Source organism: Astatotilapia calliptera, chromosome 6, assembly GCF_900246225.1.
Source record: "Astatotilapia calliptera chromosome 6, fAstCal1.2, whole genome shotgun sequence".
In the NCBI taxonomy this organism is placed as follows: domain Eukaryota; kingdom Metazoa; phylum Chordata; class Actinopteri; order Cichliformes; family Cichlidae; genus Astatotilapia; species Astatotilapia calliptera.
The window spans coordinates 36,001,071-36,020,393 of NC_039307.1; the positions used below are offsets into that span (position 1 = coordinate 36,001,071).

Here is a 19,323-nt window from a genome sequence, read left to right on the forward strand (position 1 = left end):
TTCCCATCTCAAGTATCAGCATTATTCGCTTGCTTATTATACGCCAGTCTGCCCTTGTTTACAGTGCTGTCGGCCGCTGTTTTTAAATTTTATTTATTTGTTTTTTCCAAAAATGACCGTCGGTAAGAAAGCCCGATTTCTGCTGTTCAATACCAAAGAAATTTAAGCTTTTACAAATGATGCCAAATTGCAAAATGCTTAGCTGTGTCTCTAATCGTGGCTCAAGAGTTGGGAGTTCGCCTTGTAATCGGAAGGTTGCCGGTTCGAGCCCCGGCTTGGACAGTCTCGGTTGTTGTGTCCTTGGGCAAGACACTTCACCCGTTGCCTACTGGTGGTGGTCAGAGGGCCCGGTGGTGCCAGTGTCCGGCAGCCTCGCCTCTGTCAGTGCTCCCCAGGGTGGCTGTGGCTACAATGTAGCTTGCCATCACCAGTGTGTGAATGTGTGTGTGAATGGGTGGATGACTGGATATGTAAAGCGCTTTGGGGTCCTTAGGGACTAGTAAAGCGCTATATAAATACAGGCCATTTACCATTTACCATAATAAAACCTCTGTAACTTTGCTCTGCTTCACTTCAGCAGCATCAGGTAATGTTCATACAGTTCATACACTTTTCAGTTATTTATTTGTAAAACATGTTTGGAATCATGTATGATTTTCGTTCCACTTCTCACATATACACCACTTTGTGTTGGTCTTTCACGTGGAATTCCAATAAAATTGATTCATGTTTGTGGCTGTAATGTGACAAAATGTGGAAAAGTTCAAGGGGGCCGAATACTTTTGCAAGCCACTCTATGTTGGTTCATGATTTTCTTCATTTTTTAATCCACTGTATTAAAGGTTATGTGCTATAAAGCCATAACCAGGAAGAAGCCAGGTGAGGAAAATCTCCTTCATATTTTTCTGTTTTACCCTCAGTTACTTTGACTGCATCGCTGCTGTGATGCTTCCACCTCTGATGCAGTCTCACAATTGTCAGCTTTGTTTTTATACATGTCAACTAAATAATACATGTGTATATATATATATATATATACACACACACTGATAAATGATCAGAACTAGGGCTGGGTATCATCACTGATTTCTAGAATCGATTCGATTCCGATTCAATTCAATTCAATGTGAATCTGGGAAATTTAGCCTCAGACAGTCAGAAATATTATAATTCACATTTACATATTTTGTATCTATAAAAAGGAAGCTGACACTCGCAAGACTTTATCAAAGGTGTGAGCATCACAGCAGATGCCTTTTTGTCAAAGCAGCTGAAGATAAAACAGAAAAATATGAAGGTGATTTTCCTGGCCTGGGATTTTATAAAAATATTCTGCAGTACATCAAAAACAAAAGAAAACCATTAATCAACTTATGAACATTACCTCTGAAGTTACAGCGGTTTTATTAGAGACACGGCTAAGCGTTTTGCATTTTGCATAATTTAAAAAAGTTTAAATTTGTTCAGTAGCCTATTGAACAGCAGAAATGAGGTTTTCTTTTCGGAAGTAATTAAAGGGAAAAAAACAGCGGCCAACGGCGCTGTAAACAACATTGGACTTGTGCGTAACAAGCAAGCGAATAATGCAGAAAACAGATTTTTAGACGGGAAACTGTTCTTGAAGTGTACTGTGTGTGTGTGTGTGTGTGAGAGAGAGAGAGCTGTGCATGACGTGTGATTTTCTCGTGGTGGAAGCAAAACATCTGACAAGGATGCCCCCTGGGCGCCTCCTGGGTGAGGTGTTCCAGGCATGTCCCACCGGGAGGAGGCCCCGGGGCAGACCCAGGACACGCTGGAGAGATTATATCTCTCGGCTGGCCTGGGAACGCCTTGGTATTCCCCCGGATAAGCTGGAGGAGGTGGCTGGGGAGAGGGAGGTCTGGGCCTCTTTGCTTAGGCTGCTGCCCCCGCGACCCGGCCCCGGACAAAGCCGATGAAGATGGATGGATGGATGGAAGCAAAACAGCAAAAGTCAGAGTGAATTCATGACGATGTTTATGTGAAGCATAGTTTGGATCCTCTTTTGCTGCTGGTTCGGTCAATATTGTTTGGAGAGAGATCAAACTAACAGCTTTAGAATCAGCGCAAAAAGGGCGTAAACATAGAGCGCGGACCTGCCGAAACATCAGAATCAGGAGCTGTCGGCTTTCAGCCCCGACCGTGTCCGTGCCGTCGGGTGAGAAAGGCGACATCTCACTGATTCTGATCCGCGGGTCCGCGCTTTGTTTTTACGTCTTTCTGCAGAATCCGTGTTCCTGCTCTCATTTACTGTTTTAGCTGTTTGGTGGTTGTCAAACTTTTGTGAGGTTTAACCTGAGATTCTGGCATTTCGGGCTAAATAAATTTACATTAAAAAAAATCGATTCATTAAAAAAATCAATTCAGGATTTTAATGAATCGATAAATCGATTATCAAAACCCACCCCTACTTTATATGCAGTGCCCTTTGACCTCATAACATTGTTTGTATTATGGTATCAAAAGAGTTCAATTTTGGTCTCATCTGATCAGACTATATTCTCCCTGTATTTCACAGGCTTGTCTAAATGTTGTTCAGCAGACTTTAAAATCAACATGCTTTTTCTTCAGAAATTGAGTTTTGCGTGGTGAGCGTTCAAATAGGCGATGTTGGTTGAGCATTACTTATTATTTTCTTTAAAAAAAATCTTACCTGCTGATTCCAGATCTTTCTATAGGTCTCCACAAGTGCTCCTTGGCTCTTAGAAACTCTTCCGAATTCTTTTTACTCCTCTGTCTGAAATCTTGCAGGGAGGATCTGATCATGGCCGGTTTGTGGTAAAACGATGTTCTTTCCACTTCCACATTATGGCCCCAGCAGTGCTCACTGCAATTTTCAGTACTTTAGAAATTCCCCTGTGACCAATGCCATCACAATGTTTTCCAACAATAAGGTCGTGACAGCCTTATGAGAGCATAGTGGCTTCACCCATCATGAGATGTTTCTTGTGTGGATGGCCTGTCTGAACCAGATGATATTAATTTGCACTTCGTGACAGGATTGGTTTCTAATTTCTGACAGATTTCAGCTGGTGGCATTATTTTCCGTGCCTTTTTTGCAACTCCACTTTTTTGTGTTCAATACTTTTTCCTTTTGTCATTTCCCATTATTACACATAACTTGATTTATGGACATCTATGGTTTGATTTCTTTGCATGTGTGGATTGGATGGTTTGTTACTTACATTGGGTGAGAATTTCATGTCAATAGCGCCTTTAAAAATATATTTACTTAGAAATGTGGTTTAGTTTTCCATATTTATTTTACCTGCTGTAATTACTCGACTTCATAATTTTACTGTTGTTTGTTATTATAAATCTGACCCATTTTGATGTGTTCTGTGTTACAGTGGTTGAAAGCCAGGATAATTATGGAGTGACTTACACTTCTACTCAGATCTGTGCCTTTAAAGGATCAACAGTGGACATAGGCTGCTCCTTCAAACACCCTTCAAGATATACGTATTTATGGAACACAGTTTGGTTCACCAAAGGAAATGATAATAACCCCGATGATCTGAAAACCGACCCAGTATATGCAGGTCGAGTGTCGTACAGTTCTGACTGGAAGAGCTGCACTCTGACAATCAGAGACCTGAGAGAGAGCGACTCAACTGTGTACAAGTTCAGGTTTGAAACAAACCAGAAAAGTTTTATTGGTTTACCTGGAGTCACTCTGACTGTCACAGGTAACATTTTTATTTACACATCAGTCAAAACCTATTATTACCATGACTGTGTGCATTTGCATTATTGATAATGGATGTCTACGTTTCTGCTCTGATTTTATTTCTTCACATAATCAGTTCTTCAGGTACACGTGGACACATCATCATATCCTGACTCAGCAACACTGACTTGTCGGGGCAGTTGTCGACTAAATAATCATCTCTTCTATGCCTGGTACAAAAATGGTCAGAAAATTTCTAATCAGTCAGACCAGTACTGGTATACAGACAATCTGAATCCTTCAGATAGCTACTCCTGTGCTGTAACAGGTCATGAAGATTTCTCCTCTCCTTCAGTGTGTGAGTTTATTTCAGTAACATAAAACCATCTCATAGAGTCATTACATACATCTGAATAAAAACAGTCAAACTCACAGTAACTACTTTCTAAATCTGACTTAAAAATCATTTAATGTTTCAGGTGTCCAAGATGATTCATGCAACAGAGTGAATTACAGCAACAGAAGAATCTGTGCAGTCAAAGGCTCATCAGTGGACATTTCTTGTACTTACAACAGTTATGAAAGTTCAATCCCGTCAACATCCTGGTTCCGTTCTGGTCGTGGATCTGAGGACCTCAGAGAAGACTCCCAGCATGCAGGTCGTGTTGAGGTGACTGAAACAGACCGAGGACGCTCCACTCTGAGAATCAGAGACCTGACAGAGAGTGATTCAGCCGAGTATCACTTCAAATTCAAAACACAAAGCTTTGAATGGGGGAGTAGTTTACCTGGAACAACTCTGACTGTCACAGGTACTGATCAACACACACTGATGGATATTTAATAAATTTTTATTTGCATGTTCTCCCATACCTTTTAATAATAGTTTGAATGGTTTCGGGTCTAAAGATGGAGAGAATTAATACTTTGTTTCTAATTAATTTTATCACTTCTGTGAATTTTACAAATGTCTCCCTCAGTGTGAGAGTGACTGACATCTTATTTATTGTTTCTTGTCCACTGTTCAAGATGTTCAGGTCAGAGGGTTCAATGGACGACAGTTGGATTGTGTCACCAGATGTGATCCTTATGTTTCATCTTATGTCTGGTACAAAAATGGACAACAAGTGATTGGAGCCAGCTCTTCTTCTTATGAAGCTCAATATGACACTTCATACAGCTACTCATATCAAATGTCATATGGCAATAAAAACAGCTACTCATGTGCTTTAAAAGGATTTGAGGATTTTCACTCTCCATTAGTTTGTGAGTTCACTTAGAGGTTTTACCTGAATAAAAACTTAATCTAGGTGATAATTAATGTCATGTTCTGTCAATAAATTTGGTTTTAAAAAAATTTTTAATTGTAATTTTTCAGGTATATATGTTGAACGGTGCAACAGAGTGAATTACAGTAACAGAAGCATCTGTGCATTCAAAGGATCATCAGTGGACATTTCATGTACTTACAACAGTTATGAAAGTTCAATCCAATCAAAGTCCTGGTTCCGTTCTGGTCGTGGATCTGAGGATCTCACAGAAGACTCCCAGTATGCAGGTCGTGTTGAGGTGATTGAAACAGAGAGAGGACGCTCCACTCTGAGAATCAGAGACCTGACAGAGAGTGATTCAGCCGAGTATCACTTCAAATTCAAAACACAAAGATTTGAATGGAAGAGTAGTTTACCTGGAACAACTCTGACTGTCACAGGTACTGATGAATACACACTGATGGATATTTCATTCAGTTAAGTCATTTAATTAATAATGTGACTATTTTTGTTATTTCACACAGCTCTGCAGGTGAAGGTGAGCAGAATAATATCAGTCCATGAGTCTCAGACTGAGGCAGAGCTGAAGTGTGAAAGCAGCTGCAGTCCAGCTGGTCGTCTTTCTTTTGTCTGGTTCAAAAACAATCAGTTTATGGTTGAACGACGTTCTTATCAAGATCTGTTCAGTCCTGGAGACATCATCTCCTGTGCTTTCAAAGGACACGAAGGTTATCGCTCAGATCCTGTGTGTAAGTTTACTTCATTGCGTTATGTGGTCATCATCCCAAATAAGTTGGGATGATGTCCCAAATAACATCTACACCCTTTTTTTTCACCAAACTGTTGGTTCAGATATTCAGCATAACTTACAATACTATACAATAATTTAAATTGTGTGAGTGTGTTACAGTACAAAGAGTTTAAAGGTGAGTGCAGCCAGGTTCATGAATCAGAAACATTTATTGACTTAGAGTAAGTTCAAAAAGAACAGTCAATGTGATGAACAATGGTTTGACCATGTAAATAAATAAATAAATGTTTATTTATATAGCACCTTTCAAGACAGAATCACAAAGTGCTGCACACATAAAAAGATTTAAAAAGAGAAAATAAAACAGGCAAAAAATTAACCAAAAGCAGTTTTAAAAAGGTAAGTTTTGAGTTGTTTTTTAAAAACAGCTACTGACTCCACAGTTCTTAATGCTTGGGGGAGAGAGTTCCACAGTCTAGGGGCCACAGTGGCAAAAGCTCTATCACCCTTAGTCCTCCTCTTAGTATTTTTATAGCAAGTAAGCCCTGATCAGATGACCTCAAAGACCTGCTAGGGACATCGGGCTGTAGCAGATCAAAGATGTAGGCAGGTGCCAGTCCGTGCACAGCTCTGTAGGTCAAGACCAGGATCTTAAAATCAACTCTAAATTTAACAGGAAGCCAGTGTAACTGAGATAATAACGGTGTCACATGTGAGTACTTGGAGGATTTTGTCAAAAGCCTCGCTGCAGTGTTTTGCACAACCTGCAGACGATCCAGAGAACCTTTGCTTAGACGCATAAACAGCGAATTACAATAATCCAAGCGTGACGAAATAAATGCATGTATAGCAATTTCGAGTTCAGAGCGAGATAAAACCGGGCTTAGCCTAGCCACATTTCTCAAATGATAAAAACAAGACTGAACCAGAGATTTCACATGCCCATCCAATGTGAGACTCGAGTCAAAGGTGACACCTAAATTCCTGATAGAGGATTTAACATAAAGTGAGAGAGGACCAAGGGCTTTCACTATCTGCGATAGAAACCTATCAGGGGCGCATACGAGGACTTCGGTTTTCCCCTTGTTGAGTTGGAGGAAATTTGCAGCCATCCAACGTTTGATCAAATCTAAGCAATCATTCAGACGCTGAAGCTTAGATAAATCCTCGGGCATAAAAGAAACGTACAACTGAATATCATCAGCAAAATAGTGATAAGAAATGTCCTCAAAAGAGCCCATTATATGCTGGAGGGGGAGAAGATAAATTCAAAACAATAAAGGCCCCAAAACTGACCCTTGAGGGACACCATAAGTAAGGGAGGTAGAGGATGACCTAAAATCGGAGACTGCCACAGAAAAGGATCGGTGATGGAGATAAGAGGAGAACCACTCTAATGCAGTTCCAGATACACCAACCCATTTTTTCAGCCTTTCAATGAGGATGTGATGGTCAACTGTGTCGAAAGCTGATGTGAGGTCCAACATGAGTAGAACAGAGCATTTTCCTGCATCATTATTCATCAAGATATCCCTTGAGACTGTCTCCGTGGAGTGAAATTGACGAAAACCGGACTGAAACTTATCGTAAATGCCATGTTTGTCCAGAGCTGCCATAAGCTGCTTAGCCACAACCTTATCTAGAAGTTTAGCGATTAACGGTAACTTAGAGATAGGTCTGTAGCTGTTCCAAAGAGAGGAGTCAAGCTGAGAGTTTTTTAAAAGTGGGAGAATAGCAGCGTTTTTAAAATAAACCGGAACTATACCAGATGCCAGTGAAGAGTTGATTAAAGTGAGCACACATGGGCCAATAGACTGGAAGACATTTTTGAATAATGATGCAGGTATAATGTCAAGTGAACAGGAGGATTCACTGAATTCACAGTGTGTGAATGTGTGCGTGAATGGGTGGATGACTGGATATGTAAATAGCGCTTTGGGGTCCTTAGGGACTAGAAAAGCGCTATATAAATACAGGCCATTTACCAGGCCAGGCCACTAATTTCACTAGCTCAAGTAGTGAAACCGGAGAGAAAGTATCCAAGATAATGGGCCGGGATGGGGTAGAGATTGAGATAACAGGTGAGTGTGTAAAAATCATTCTCACGTTATGAATTTTTGCAAGCAGAAAAGACAGAAAATTTTCACAGTCCTCGTTAGAAAATATAGGGGCCGCAGGCAGAGCAGGAGTAACAATGTCACTAATGGTGTTGAAAAGCACCTTAGGATTGCCTCTGCTCTTTGTAACCAAGTGTGAGAAATGGGCAGCCCTCGCATCTCTGATCGCATTATTAAAAGAAGCTAAAAGGTCCTTAAGATAGAGGAGGTGAACATTTAGATGAGTTTTCCTCCACCTACGCTCCGGTTTACGACAATCACGTTTTAGACAACGAATACTGTCATTTAGCCAAGGAGGAGATTTAGAGGCAGAAACACTCCTCATCTTAACCGGACAAATTTCATCTAAAATAGAAAGGCAATAATTATTAAAAAGACTGGTTGAGAAATCAACACCATTTTGAGAAGATAGCTGTAAGTTAAAAGCATCCACAAATTTGTAAATATTGTAAAACTTTTCTTCTGTCATTTAATGGTCGGGCATTGTACAGCTACAAGCATTTCATCCCCATGTCATACTGTGTATGGTTGTGTGTGTGTGACAAATAAAATTTGAATTTGGAATTTGAAATTTCTCTGCTGTGGAGGAGTTTAAGATGCGAGAGCTAACCATCCGTCTGACGGGGGACAAAGGCTCATTAAAAGACAAGTTAAAAACAATAACATAGTGATCAGAAATAAAAATGTCCTCAGAGCAAATAAAATCAATATTTAAACCCAAAGTAAAAACAAGGTCCAGTGTGTGACCTTTGCTGTGTGTAGGACCGGACACATGCTGAGTCAAATGAAAAGAATCCATAATGTTCATAAAGTCTCTGGCGAATGGGTCGGAGTCATTATCAACGTGTATGTTAAAGTCCCCAACTATAAGCACCCTAGACAGCCTCATAGTAGCGGATAAGAAGTCACTGAGCTCCGATAAAAATAACCTGTTATATCCAGGTGGACGATACACCACAGCACAGTAGAAAGGATCCTTGTTACCAATTTTAAGCAGCTGCAGCTCAAACGAGTGAAAAAGTCCAGTTTTCACGGAGCGGCAGGAGAAACGGTCCTGGAAAGCCACGGCAAGCCCACCACCCCGACCAGACAAGTATAGCCATCCGGGCAGAGTTCAATAAGTGACGAGTAGTCTACATCCTGCTGCCAGGTCTCAGTCAGGAATAAAAAATCTAGTTTTTTAGATAATATAAAATCATTCAACAAGAATGATTTATTAGAGAGAGATCGAGCGTTAAAAAGTGCCATATTCAGTGAGCTAGAAGCCTCATTATTTGCAGAGGCTCGAGTTAAGGGACGTAAATACACAGGGTTCGAGCCGTCACGCTCGTAGAATCCACTCACCGAGGGAAGAAAAAGCCAGCCCGCAGAAGAGTCTGGATAAACCCTCCTGAGGTGGCACGGTCTCAAAGAGCCGGGCCCAGCGTATCCAAACAAGGCCGTGGAAAACAAGTCCCCCTCCATGGAGCTTTTCTGGACACAGGAGACAACGCACGCTCGACATCGCTTACCAGACAAACCACGCTGCCAGTACATCCTGAGCTTTACCTGAATACCTCCTCTTCTCCCTCTCCTTCTCCATGGTCTAGAGGGACCACTGAAATCGCCTGATGAGGATCCAGCTAATGGAGGAGGGTGGAAAATGCCAGAGGACGACGAGACATCGTGTGGCATCATAGAGGATCGGATGGATAGCAAAGCCAGGGCCGCAAATACATCCTTAAAACTGAGTGAGAACAGTAGAGCAGAAAAAAACAACACAACAGTAGTAGAGCGCGACAAACTACAACCGGCAGCGGCAGAGCCGAACACAGGCGCCATCATACCGGAAGGACTCGTATTGTTGTTGTGAAGAAAGCAAATAATTACATGAAAGACAGTAGTATTCTGAACAACAAATAATTAAGATTAAAGAGGAACATCTACTTAAGGAAATAAGGTGACTTCATTATAAAGTTGCTGTGGAGAAGAGGTAGGAGAAGATGAGTTGAGCAATCATTGCTTTTTCCCCATGCATAACAAAGCAATCTTAACCACCGCCTTGTCTCACCATTTATAGTCAGGGAAAAATTGTTTGAACCCCTGCTGATTTTGTAAGTTTGCCCCTTACAAAGAAATGGTCAGTCTATAATTTCAAAGGTAGGTTTATTTGAACAGTGAGTGACAGAACAATAACCACCAAACCCAGAAAAATGTATTTCTAAAAATCCGGTCCAGTTGTCCTGTCCCCTTGGCAGAAAAAACACCCTGCATGTTTGATGGTGGGGACGGTGTTCCTGGAGTCATAGGCACCATTCTTCCTCCTCCAAACACAGCGAGTTGAGTTGATGTCAAATATCTCAATTTTTGTCTCATCTAACCACAACACTTTCACCCGGTCCCCCTCTGAATTATTGAGAGGTTCAGTGGCAAACTTCAAACAGGGGATTGCAGGATTTCAGTCCTTCATGGCGTAGTGTTTTCTTGGTCCAGCTGCCTTGAGATCACTGATGTTCCTTCCGAGTATTTCTGGGCTGGTTCCACATTGTTCTCATTATTACTGAAACTACATGAGGTGAGATCTTGCATAGAACTCCAGACCGAGGGAGAATGGCAGTTATTTTATAGTTTTTCCATTTGTGAATAATAATGTTGTCACCTTCTCACCCAGCTGCTTGGTGATGGTCTTATAGCTGATTCCAGCCTTGTGTAGGGCCAGAATTTTGATTTGCCTGATATACTTGGAAAGCTCTTTCATCTTGGCCATGGTACAGAGTTTGGAATCTGGATGCACTGATGGCTTCTATGGACATCTGTATTTTATACAGGTAATGAGTTGAGAAGGCTCCCAACATCAGCTGTATAAAATACACTTGGGAGCCAGAAATCTTGCTGACTGGTGGGGGATCAAATAATTATTTCCTTCATGAAAGTGCAAGTTCATTTATAACTTTTTTGAAATGCATTTTTCTGCATTTTATTTCCGTTATTGATCTCACACTGTTCAAATAAACCCACCATTGAAATTAAAGACTCATCTTTGTTAGCGGCCAAACTTGCAAAATAAGCAGCGGTTCAAATAATGTTTCCCCTGACTGTAAGTGGTTTAATTTTATTTTGAAATACAAATGTAGATGTAATCCTGCTTATTTAGCTTATTTAGAGGATTTGATTACTAGTTTAATAAACAGGGATGTGCTTCTGACAGGGTTGTGCAGGGATCTGTTTTTGACTGTCTACAAAGGTCTGTCCATGGACTGTCATGTGTACATCCAATTTATGGAACAACTGACAAATCCAGCAAACATGGTATGTTCATGCAAAGCATGAACCTAATATATTGAGGATAACAGATCCTTCAAATATTTAAAGGCTGACTGTTTCCCCATACTTGAGGGTGTGACAGACTGAAATGAAAGTGAGGGAAATGTCTTGACCATAACTTTAAAGAAGAAATACGGATATTTTGAATAAACATTAATGCCAGAAGAATAAAGATTAAAGTTTGTATTCTTGTGTTTTGCTTGCTGTAATTATTAACAGAAAAATACACAATGTATTATGACGTTAATTCTAATGTTAATATTTTCTGTTCTAGACATTCCAAAGCTTCCCTCTGTGTCAGTGAGTCCCTCTGCTGAGATAGTGGAGGGAAGTTCAGTGACTCTGACTTGTAGCAGTGATGCTAACCCAGCAGCTAATTACACCTGGTACAAGGAACAACAACCGATCAGCCAAGAAAAGCAGATCATCTTCAGGTCCATCTGGTTTTCTGACTCTGGAAAGTATTGCTGTACCGCTGAGAATGAGCTGGGCAAAACAATATCTAAAGTCATCTCTATCAATGTGAAATGTGAGTGAAAAAACTTTTTGAAAACATAATTTCCCTCTGCTGAGATAGTGGAGGGCAGTTCAGTGACTCTGACCTGTAGCAGTGATGCTAACCTAGCAGCTAGTTACACCTGGTACAAGGAACAAAACAGATCAGTAGAAAACAGCAGTTAATCTTACAGTTACAGAACAATTTATTTAGTTTATTATTGGTTTACCAGTGTCAGTTATGTAGGGAAATAAAATAAGATTACAGTATGTATACATTTATGAATCAGATAATACACCCATAACCTGTTACCAAATGGTGTTGACAGTGCTTTCAGTCTCAGCTTTCATCATGTCCTCGAGATTTTCAGTTGGCTCAAGTTGGCTGCCAAAGATATGGGGCGCCATTTGTAAAGTGAAACATGCTGAAATTAACGGCAACACATTTTTCCACATTTAGCTCAAAACAAGTCATTTTTTACAACATTTAGTAAAATATTTGTAACTTTTCATATTTAAAACAGAATTTTAAATGTTAAATCTAAATGTTAAATATTCAATCTAAATGATAACTGTTAAATCTAAATGTTATATTTAAATCTAAATGTTAAATGTTAAATCTAAATATTATATTTAAATCTAAATCTAAATGTTAAATCTAAATGTTAAATGTTAAATCTAAATATTATATTTAAATCTAAATCTAAATGTTAAATCTAAATGCTAAATGTTAAATGTTAAATCTAAATGTTATATTTAAATTAAATGTTAAATGTTAAATCTAAATATTATATTTAAATCTAAATCTAAATGTTAAATCTAAATATTATATTTAAATCTAAATGTTAAATCTAAATATTATATTTAAATCTAAATGTTAAATGTTAAATCTAAATATTATATTTAAATCTGAATCTAAATGTTAAATCTAAATGCTAAATGTTAAATGTTAAATCTAAATGTTTAGGCTAACATGCAAATTTATTGCACGGATCAGCGGAAATACCAAAATAAAAGCTTTCCGAAAACCTCCGGTGCAAAAGTGTGCCGGTAGTGGTCAGACACGTTCTCACTCCCAAAGCGTAATAATTTTCGCTAGGTGACAAATTGTCAACATTTTATGCTTTCGGGTACCCAACACGTTCCTAAATTACGGCATCGGAAAAAAGGAGAGCACATGAGAACCGTTTGGACTCAATCTACACGTTCGTTCATTTTCTAAAAATCGCTTTGGAAAACACTATTTTACGTCATTTAACTGCTAGTAAAGGTCAGGAATAAGGTTATAGTTAGATAAGGTTAGGTTTAGGGCTGGAACACATGGCTGGAACGTCTATTATGGCGGGACTGTCATTCCACTGGAATTCAGCCATAACCCGACCATGAGAAAGCACGTCCGGCGATTTAGCTGAAAACATCGGAAGATCTGTTTTGTCGGCGATCCAAAGGTTTAGCAGTAGTGCACTCTTAGCAGCTGCAGTCTCCACTTCACAATCGCTGCAGCACATGTCCAGCAAAATCGCTGGACATGCTCGTAGGCAAGAAGTGAAGCAGCACATGGCGGGCAGAAGCGAGGAAGAGAACAGACACAATTTTGCACCAGAGGTTTTCAGGAAGCTTTTATTTTGGTATTTCCGTTGATCCGTACAATAAATTTGCATATTAGCCTAAACATTTAGGTTTAACATTTAACATTTAGCATTTAGATTTAACATTTAACATTTAGATTTAAATATAATATTTAGATTTAACATTTAACATTTAGATTTAACATTTAGATTTAACTTTTAACATTTAGATTTAACATTTAACATTTAGATTTAACATTTAGATTTAACATTTAACATTTAGATTTAACATTTAACATTTAGATTTAATATTTAACATTTGATGAAAAGTTACAAATATTTTACTAAATGTTGTAAAAAATTACTCGAAAAAATATGTTTTTGTAAGGTTTTGAGCTAAATGTGGAAAAATGTTGCCGTTAATTTCAGCATGTTTCACTTTACAAACGTCGCCCCATACAAAGACATCATCATAGTCTGCTTCATGAACAATGCCTTTTTATCGGTTTTGTTTTGTTAGACCATATATTACTGTATCACACCCACAAAACAACCCGAGAGACATTCTTACATTCCATACAAAACACTTGAATAATGATAATTACAAGAGCTCTTTACAAGTAAAAATACCAAGTGTGGGTTGTAATATTTCATCTGTTCTCCAGGCTGATTTTTGATGATCTATTTCATCATGCTGTCATAGTCAATGCTGCTGTATATCCAGCTCTGTTTTTCTTAAAAAGAAATCTTGTGGTGCTTTGTGTCTATGTGTTTGACATTTTCCAAATACAAACTGAAAGAGAGTAAATGAAATCTTGTAGGATGGTGACCAGCGTGATATGAGCAAACTCTCAGGTTTGGCAATCAGTGTGTAGCAGTTTCACTGTTTGCCAGTCTACAGACACGGTCGTTGTCCTAAATATGTCAGATAGAGTTTCATTGCTACTTGCAGCTGTGGAGCTTTTTAGATGAAATTAAGTGGCCTCCCATTAGTCCCATTAGCTAATGCTAACCACAAGTCTTACTGTCCTGTTTTCTCTGTATTTAGTGTTGAGTCGGTTGAGGTCGACTTCAGTAAAAATCAAGATCTGCATGTTTTAACACACAAACAGTTGTTGTCCTGGCATTAGGTACAATCAAAATAGTAGTACAATGGAGTTGTTACAATGTCCTAATGTTTGTTTTAGTATTGTTAAAGTTTAGAGTTAGAATTAGATTCAGAATCGAGTCGTTAATTTGAAGATTTTGGTCTGATCGGTTAAATGTTTTATCTCCATTTCTATGTGATCCCAAATCTTGTAATCCAGTGACAAATGTTCGGTTTTGTCACTGTTTCCTAGACTCATGGAAAAAAATCGCTGCAGCTGCATTAATCGCTGTTCTAATTCTGGCTGTCATAATCATCTGTGGGATCATATTCATTAGGTGAGCAGTTCAGTTTTATTGTTGTTATTAAAAAAGTCTTTAGTGTTTTCATGTAATAATTCACTGATATGGTCATTCGTCCTTCTGTACAGAAGAAAAGGGTGCTTCAAAACAAATTCATCCAGAGAGAGGCCAGACAACAAAGCAGAGGTAAGGAAGAAGAGGTCAGGTATCAGGTATACATATATGAACCTGAAAAAGACCATGTTAATGTAACTTAATATCCTTGTACATGTCTGTATACTGCTGTCATACACTGCACAGTTGAAAGATAAAGTTAGCTGTTGTAGTACAGAAAAGTGGGTATTAACCCAACCAGATATTAAGCTGCGTATACATTTTTTGACTGTGGGCCATCTAAGATAAAGAAAAAATGGTGGTGATAGCTTTGATTGTGTTTAATGTGGTTGTCCTATCTTAAACAGTGGAAGAACTTAAAAGGTTGGCTGTAGTAATCTTGTAAACAAAGACGGTCTGAGATAAAATCATTACAATGCCAGAAATTTAGGGTGATCCTCTCACAGTGTGCCTGCTGCTGCAATCAACATCTATTAACCAACCATCAGAAACGGAGCATGATGATCAGCTGTGCTGATCAACTGAGCACCAACACTCATGAAAGCGACAAAACAAAGAGAAATGATGGAAGTATCTGGCTTTTAGGAGTTCCAATAAAGAGGAAGATCTATTAGAGCTCTTGCAGCAGGTTGTTATATGACAGCTGCCAGCTGTTATCAAGTCTGAATCCAGTCTGATGATTCGGTATGGACACCAACAGCAGAGGAATAAAAGCTGATCATTATCATTGTACGATTCACATGCTTCAAACTTCATGTCCCACCCAGGTTTATGAGATCCACACTGCACAGTGTGGCTTGTAATGATTGATTTATAATACTGCACAGTGTGTGGGTACCTTTAGTTAATTCAATTCAATTCAATTCAATTCAATTTTATTTATATAGCGCCAAATCACAACAAAAGTCGCCTCAAGGCGCTTCATAGATACAGAGAAAAACCCAACAATCATATGACCCCCTATGAGCAAGCACTTTGGCGACAGTGGGAAGGAAAAACTCCCTTTTAACAGGAAGAAACCTCCGGCAGAACCAGGCTCAGGGAGGGGCGGCCATCTGCTGCGACCGGTTGGGGTGAGAGAAGGAAGACAGGATAAAGACATGCTGTGGAAGAGAGACAGAGGTTAATAACAGATATGATTCAATGCAGAGAGGTCTATTAATACATAGTGAGTGAGAAAGGTGACTGGAAAGGAAAAACTCAATGCATCATGGGAATCCCCCGGCAGCCTACATCTATTGCAGCATAACAAAGGGAGGATTCAGGGTCACCTGGTCCAGCCCTAACTATATGCTTTAGAAAAAAGGAAAGTTTTAAGCCTAATCTTAAAAGTAGAGATAGTGTCTGTCTCCCGAATCCAAACTGGAAGCTGGTTCCACAGAAGAGGGGCCTGAAAACTGAAGGCTCTCCCTCCCATTCTACTTTTAAATACTCTAGGAACAACAAGTAGGCCTGCAGAGCGAGAGCGGAGCGCTCTAATAGGGTGATATGGTACTACAAGGTCATTAAGATAAGATGGGGCCTGATTATTTAAGACCTTGTATGTGAGGAGCAGGATTTTGAATTCAATTCTGGATTTAACAGGAAGCCAATGAAGGGAAGCCAAAACAGGAGAAATATGCTCTCTCTTTCTAGTCCCTGTCAGGACTCTTGCTGCAGCATTTTGGATTAGCTGAAGGCTTTTCAGTGAGTTTTTTGGACATCCTGATAATAATGAATTGCAGTAGTCCAGCCTGGAAGTAATAAATGCATGAACTAGTTTTTCAGCGTCACTCTGAGACAGGATATTTCTAATTTTAGAGATGTTGCGCAAATGGAAGAAAGCAGTCTTACATATTTGTTTAATATGTGCGTTGAAGGACATGTCCTGGTCAAAAATGACTCCAAGGTTCCTCACCGCGTTACTGGAGGCCAAGGTAATGCCATCCAGAGTAAGAATCTGATTAGATATCATATTTCTAAGATTTTCAGGGCCGAGTACAATAACCTCAGTTTTATCTGAATTAAGAAGCAGAAAGTTAGCGGCCATCCAGGTCTTTATGTCTTTAAGACATTCCTGCAGTTTAACTAATTGGTGTGTGTTATCTGGCTTCATGGACAGATAGAGCTGGGTGTCATCTGCATAGCAGTGAAAATGTATGCTATGTCTTCTAATGATACTGCCTAAGGGAAGCATGTATAATGTAAACAGAATTGGTCCTAGCACTGAACCCTGTGGAACTCCATAATTAACCTCAGTGTGTGAAGAGGACTCTCCATTTACATGCACGAATTGGAGTCTATTAGATAGATATGATACAAACCACTGCAGCGCAGTACTTGTAATACCTACAGCATGTTCTAATCGCTCTAATAGGATATTATGATCAACAGTATCGAACGCTGCACTGAGGTCTAGCAGGACAAGCACAGAGATGAGTCCACTGTCAGAGGCCATAAGAAGATCATTTGTAACCTTCACTAAAGCTGTTTCTGTGCTGTGCTGAGCTCTGAAACCTGACTGAAACTCTTCAAATAAACCATTCCTCTGCAGATGATCTGTTAGCTGTTTGACAACTACTCTTTCAAGGATTTTTGATATGAAAGGAAGGTTGGAGATTGGCCTATAATTAGCTAAGACTGCTGGGTCTAGAGATGGCTTTTTGAGTAAAGGTTTAACTACAGCCAGCTTGAAGGCCTGTGGTACATAGCCGATTATTAGAGATAGGTTGATCATATTTAAGATCGAAGGATTAATTAATGGCAGGACTTCTTTGAGCAGTTTTGTAGGAATGGGGTCTAAAAGACACGTTAAGACAGTGACTAATTGTAATCAGTTTTCATGTGTTGAGAAAATGACACTTATTTGTTTAATGCTGTTGTTGATGGCATTGCTCTTCCTTTGCTCGGGATATAAACCTCTCCAGGAATACAGATACAAGGTTTGGGAGGCTGTGGCTCAGTTGGCAGGGGAGGGCGGGGGGGTCCAACCATAACCTTTCACCTTTAATAGTTATCTTGAATTTCAGGAAAATTCATATTATTACATGTTTGACCCTGCACCAAGTGGGCGTCCAGAGCATGGCGGCCCTTCAGCTCCAGCACAGAGTAGAGCAGCAGAGGAGCAGCAGGATGATCTTTGCTATTCCAGTGTAACTTTCATAAAGAAGCCAGAAGAGCACGACTACTACAACATTCTCCCCATTAAGACCAAAAGAAGAAAAGAAAAGGATGAAGAAGTAACAGATGTGGACTACACTGTGGTCAGATTTAACAGCACCCAAAGGTGAGGACACTTATTTTCTGTGGGAATGTTTCCATAATTTCTTTGTTTTGATTTTGTAAATGCATTATTTATTTAGTTTTGGTGTAACTTTGGTCTAACTTAAGAAAAGAAAACACTTAATGTTACTGATATTGTGATTTTTATTGACATCATGTTTACCTTTACAGATTAAGAGATCAACAGGCTGCAGAGTATTCATCAGCACTGTACAGCACAGTCAGGAAAAAGTAGAGTATGAACATGAATGTTTGTCCTCAGTAGGGATGGGTATCGTTTAGGTTTTATCTGATACCGGTGCCAAATCGGTACTTTTGAAACGGTGCCGGTGCTCAAACGGTGCTCAAAGAATGGAGAACACAAAATTGGTCCAAAAACCTCTCATATTCAGCTGGTTTTTTGTAAAAAGATAACAATGTTAGCCTTTTCTGCAGCTATGGGGCATATATGGTATCACTCTTGGCTGGAAGCAGTGCTTAAACAATGGAAAAAATACAAACTTTGTCCAAAAACCTCTCATGTTTAGCTGTTTCCCTCTTTTTCTTTGGTCATTTTAGCCTTTTTGGCCAGGGTGAAGGGAGTATCTGCCATCAAACAAGAAGACAGCCGCATGTAGCTATGATGATGTTTGCTAGTTCACCTTACATGCATTAATGTAATAACGTGGTTAGCCTACTCAACGTAAATTACACACGAACAACATTAAGCTACTCACGCAGAGTAGAACGGCTGCTGCTGCATCATCATCCTCATCATTTCTGCTACACTGGCAGGGCTAGGGGCCAGGACGCTCCTCTTCGTGTTTTTGGGGGATGTTGCATAACAGGCAACCCACCCGCAGTAGATGTGCTCGGTGTGAGGTCTCGCAGCAAGCTATCAAATACGGCGCATTTCTGGGCTTTTAAAAAAAACGCTATGCGTTGCCAGGTGTTTCATCGGATTTGAGGTGTTACCTCCTTTGACAGTATCACAGTATCAGCTTAAAGCACTTGTTGCTGCTGAGTTTGCATCTTTTGCTGTGAAGTACAGCCAGACTTTGACCGCTTCGCCTTGGGCATTTTTAATCTGTAGCTCTGCATAAGGCCCCGCCTACCATCCTTGGAAACGTAAAATGATTGGCTAGAAGTGTATCACAGCTCAGGAAAAAAAAGCACCGAAATAAAGCACCGAAATGTGCGCTGCTTTTCGGTCTGGTTACTACCGTTTATGTCAGAACCGACACCGGTACCCATCCCTAGTCCTCAGTGTACATATTTAATGTTTTTAGGAAGATACTGCTTTTTATGGCTGTGTTTGCATTTTGATAAAGAATGATGCAACAGATATAACAAAATGTGTCCTTGGACAGTGGACTATTATAAACGT

The 19,323-nt window shown here is 39.6% G+C and overlaps 1 protein-coding gene across 3 annotated transcripts in view; it reads left to right on the plus strand.

The window, feature by feature from the left end:
* LOC113024696 (B-cell receptor CD22-like) overlaps positions 1–18,242 on the plus strand; it is a 37,565-nt gene extending 19,323 nt beyond the window's left edge. For all 3 annotated transcript variants that reach the window (XM_026171971.1, XM_026171972.1, XM_026171970.1), the window contains 8 exons: positions 4,718–4,954; positions 5,067–5,399; positions 5,484–5,708; positions 11,405–11,659; positions 14,534–14,618; positions 14,711–14,768; positions 17,705–17,961; positions 18,129–18,242. In XM_026171971.1, coding sequence (XP_026027756.1) covers positions 4,718–4,954; positions 5,067–5,399; positions 5,484–5,708; positions 11,405–11,659; positions 14,534–14,618; positions 14,711–14,768; positions 17,705–17,961; positions 18,129–18,192 — 1,514 coding nt within the window. In that variant the 3' untranslated portion in view covers positions 18,193–18,242. The remainder of the gene's footprint in view (positions 1–4,717; positions 4,955–5,066; positions 5,400–5,483; positions 5,709–11,404; positions 11,660–14,533; positions 14,619–14,710; positions 14,769–17,704; positions 17,962–18,128) is intronic.
* Positions 18,243–19,323: the final 1,081 nt, after the last annotated feature.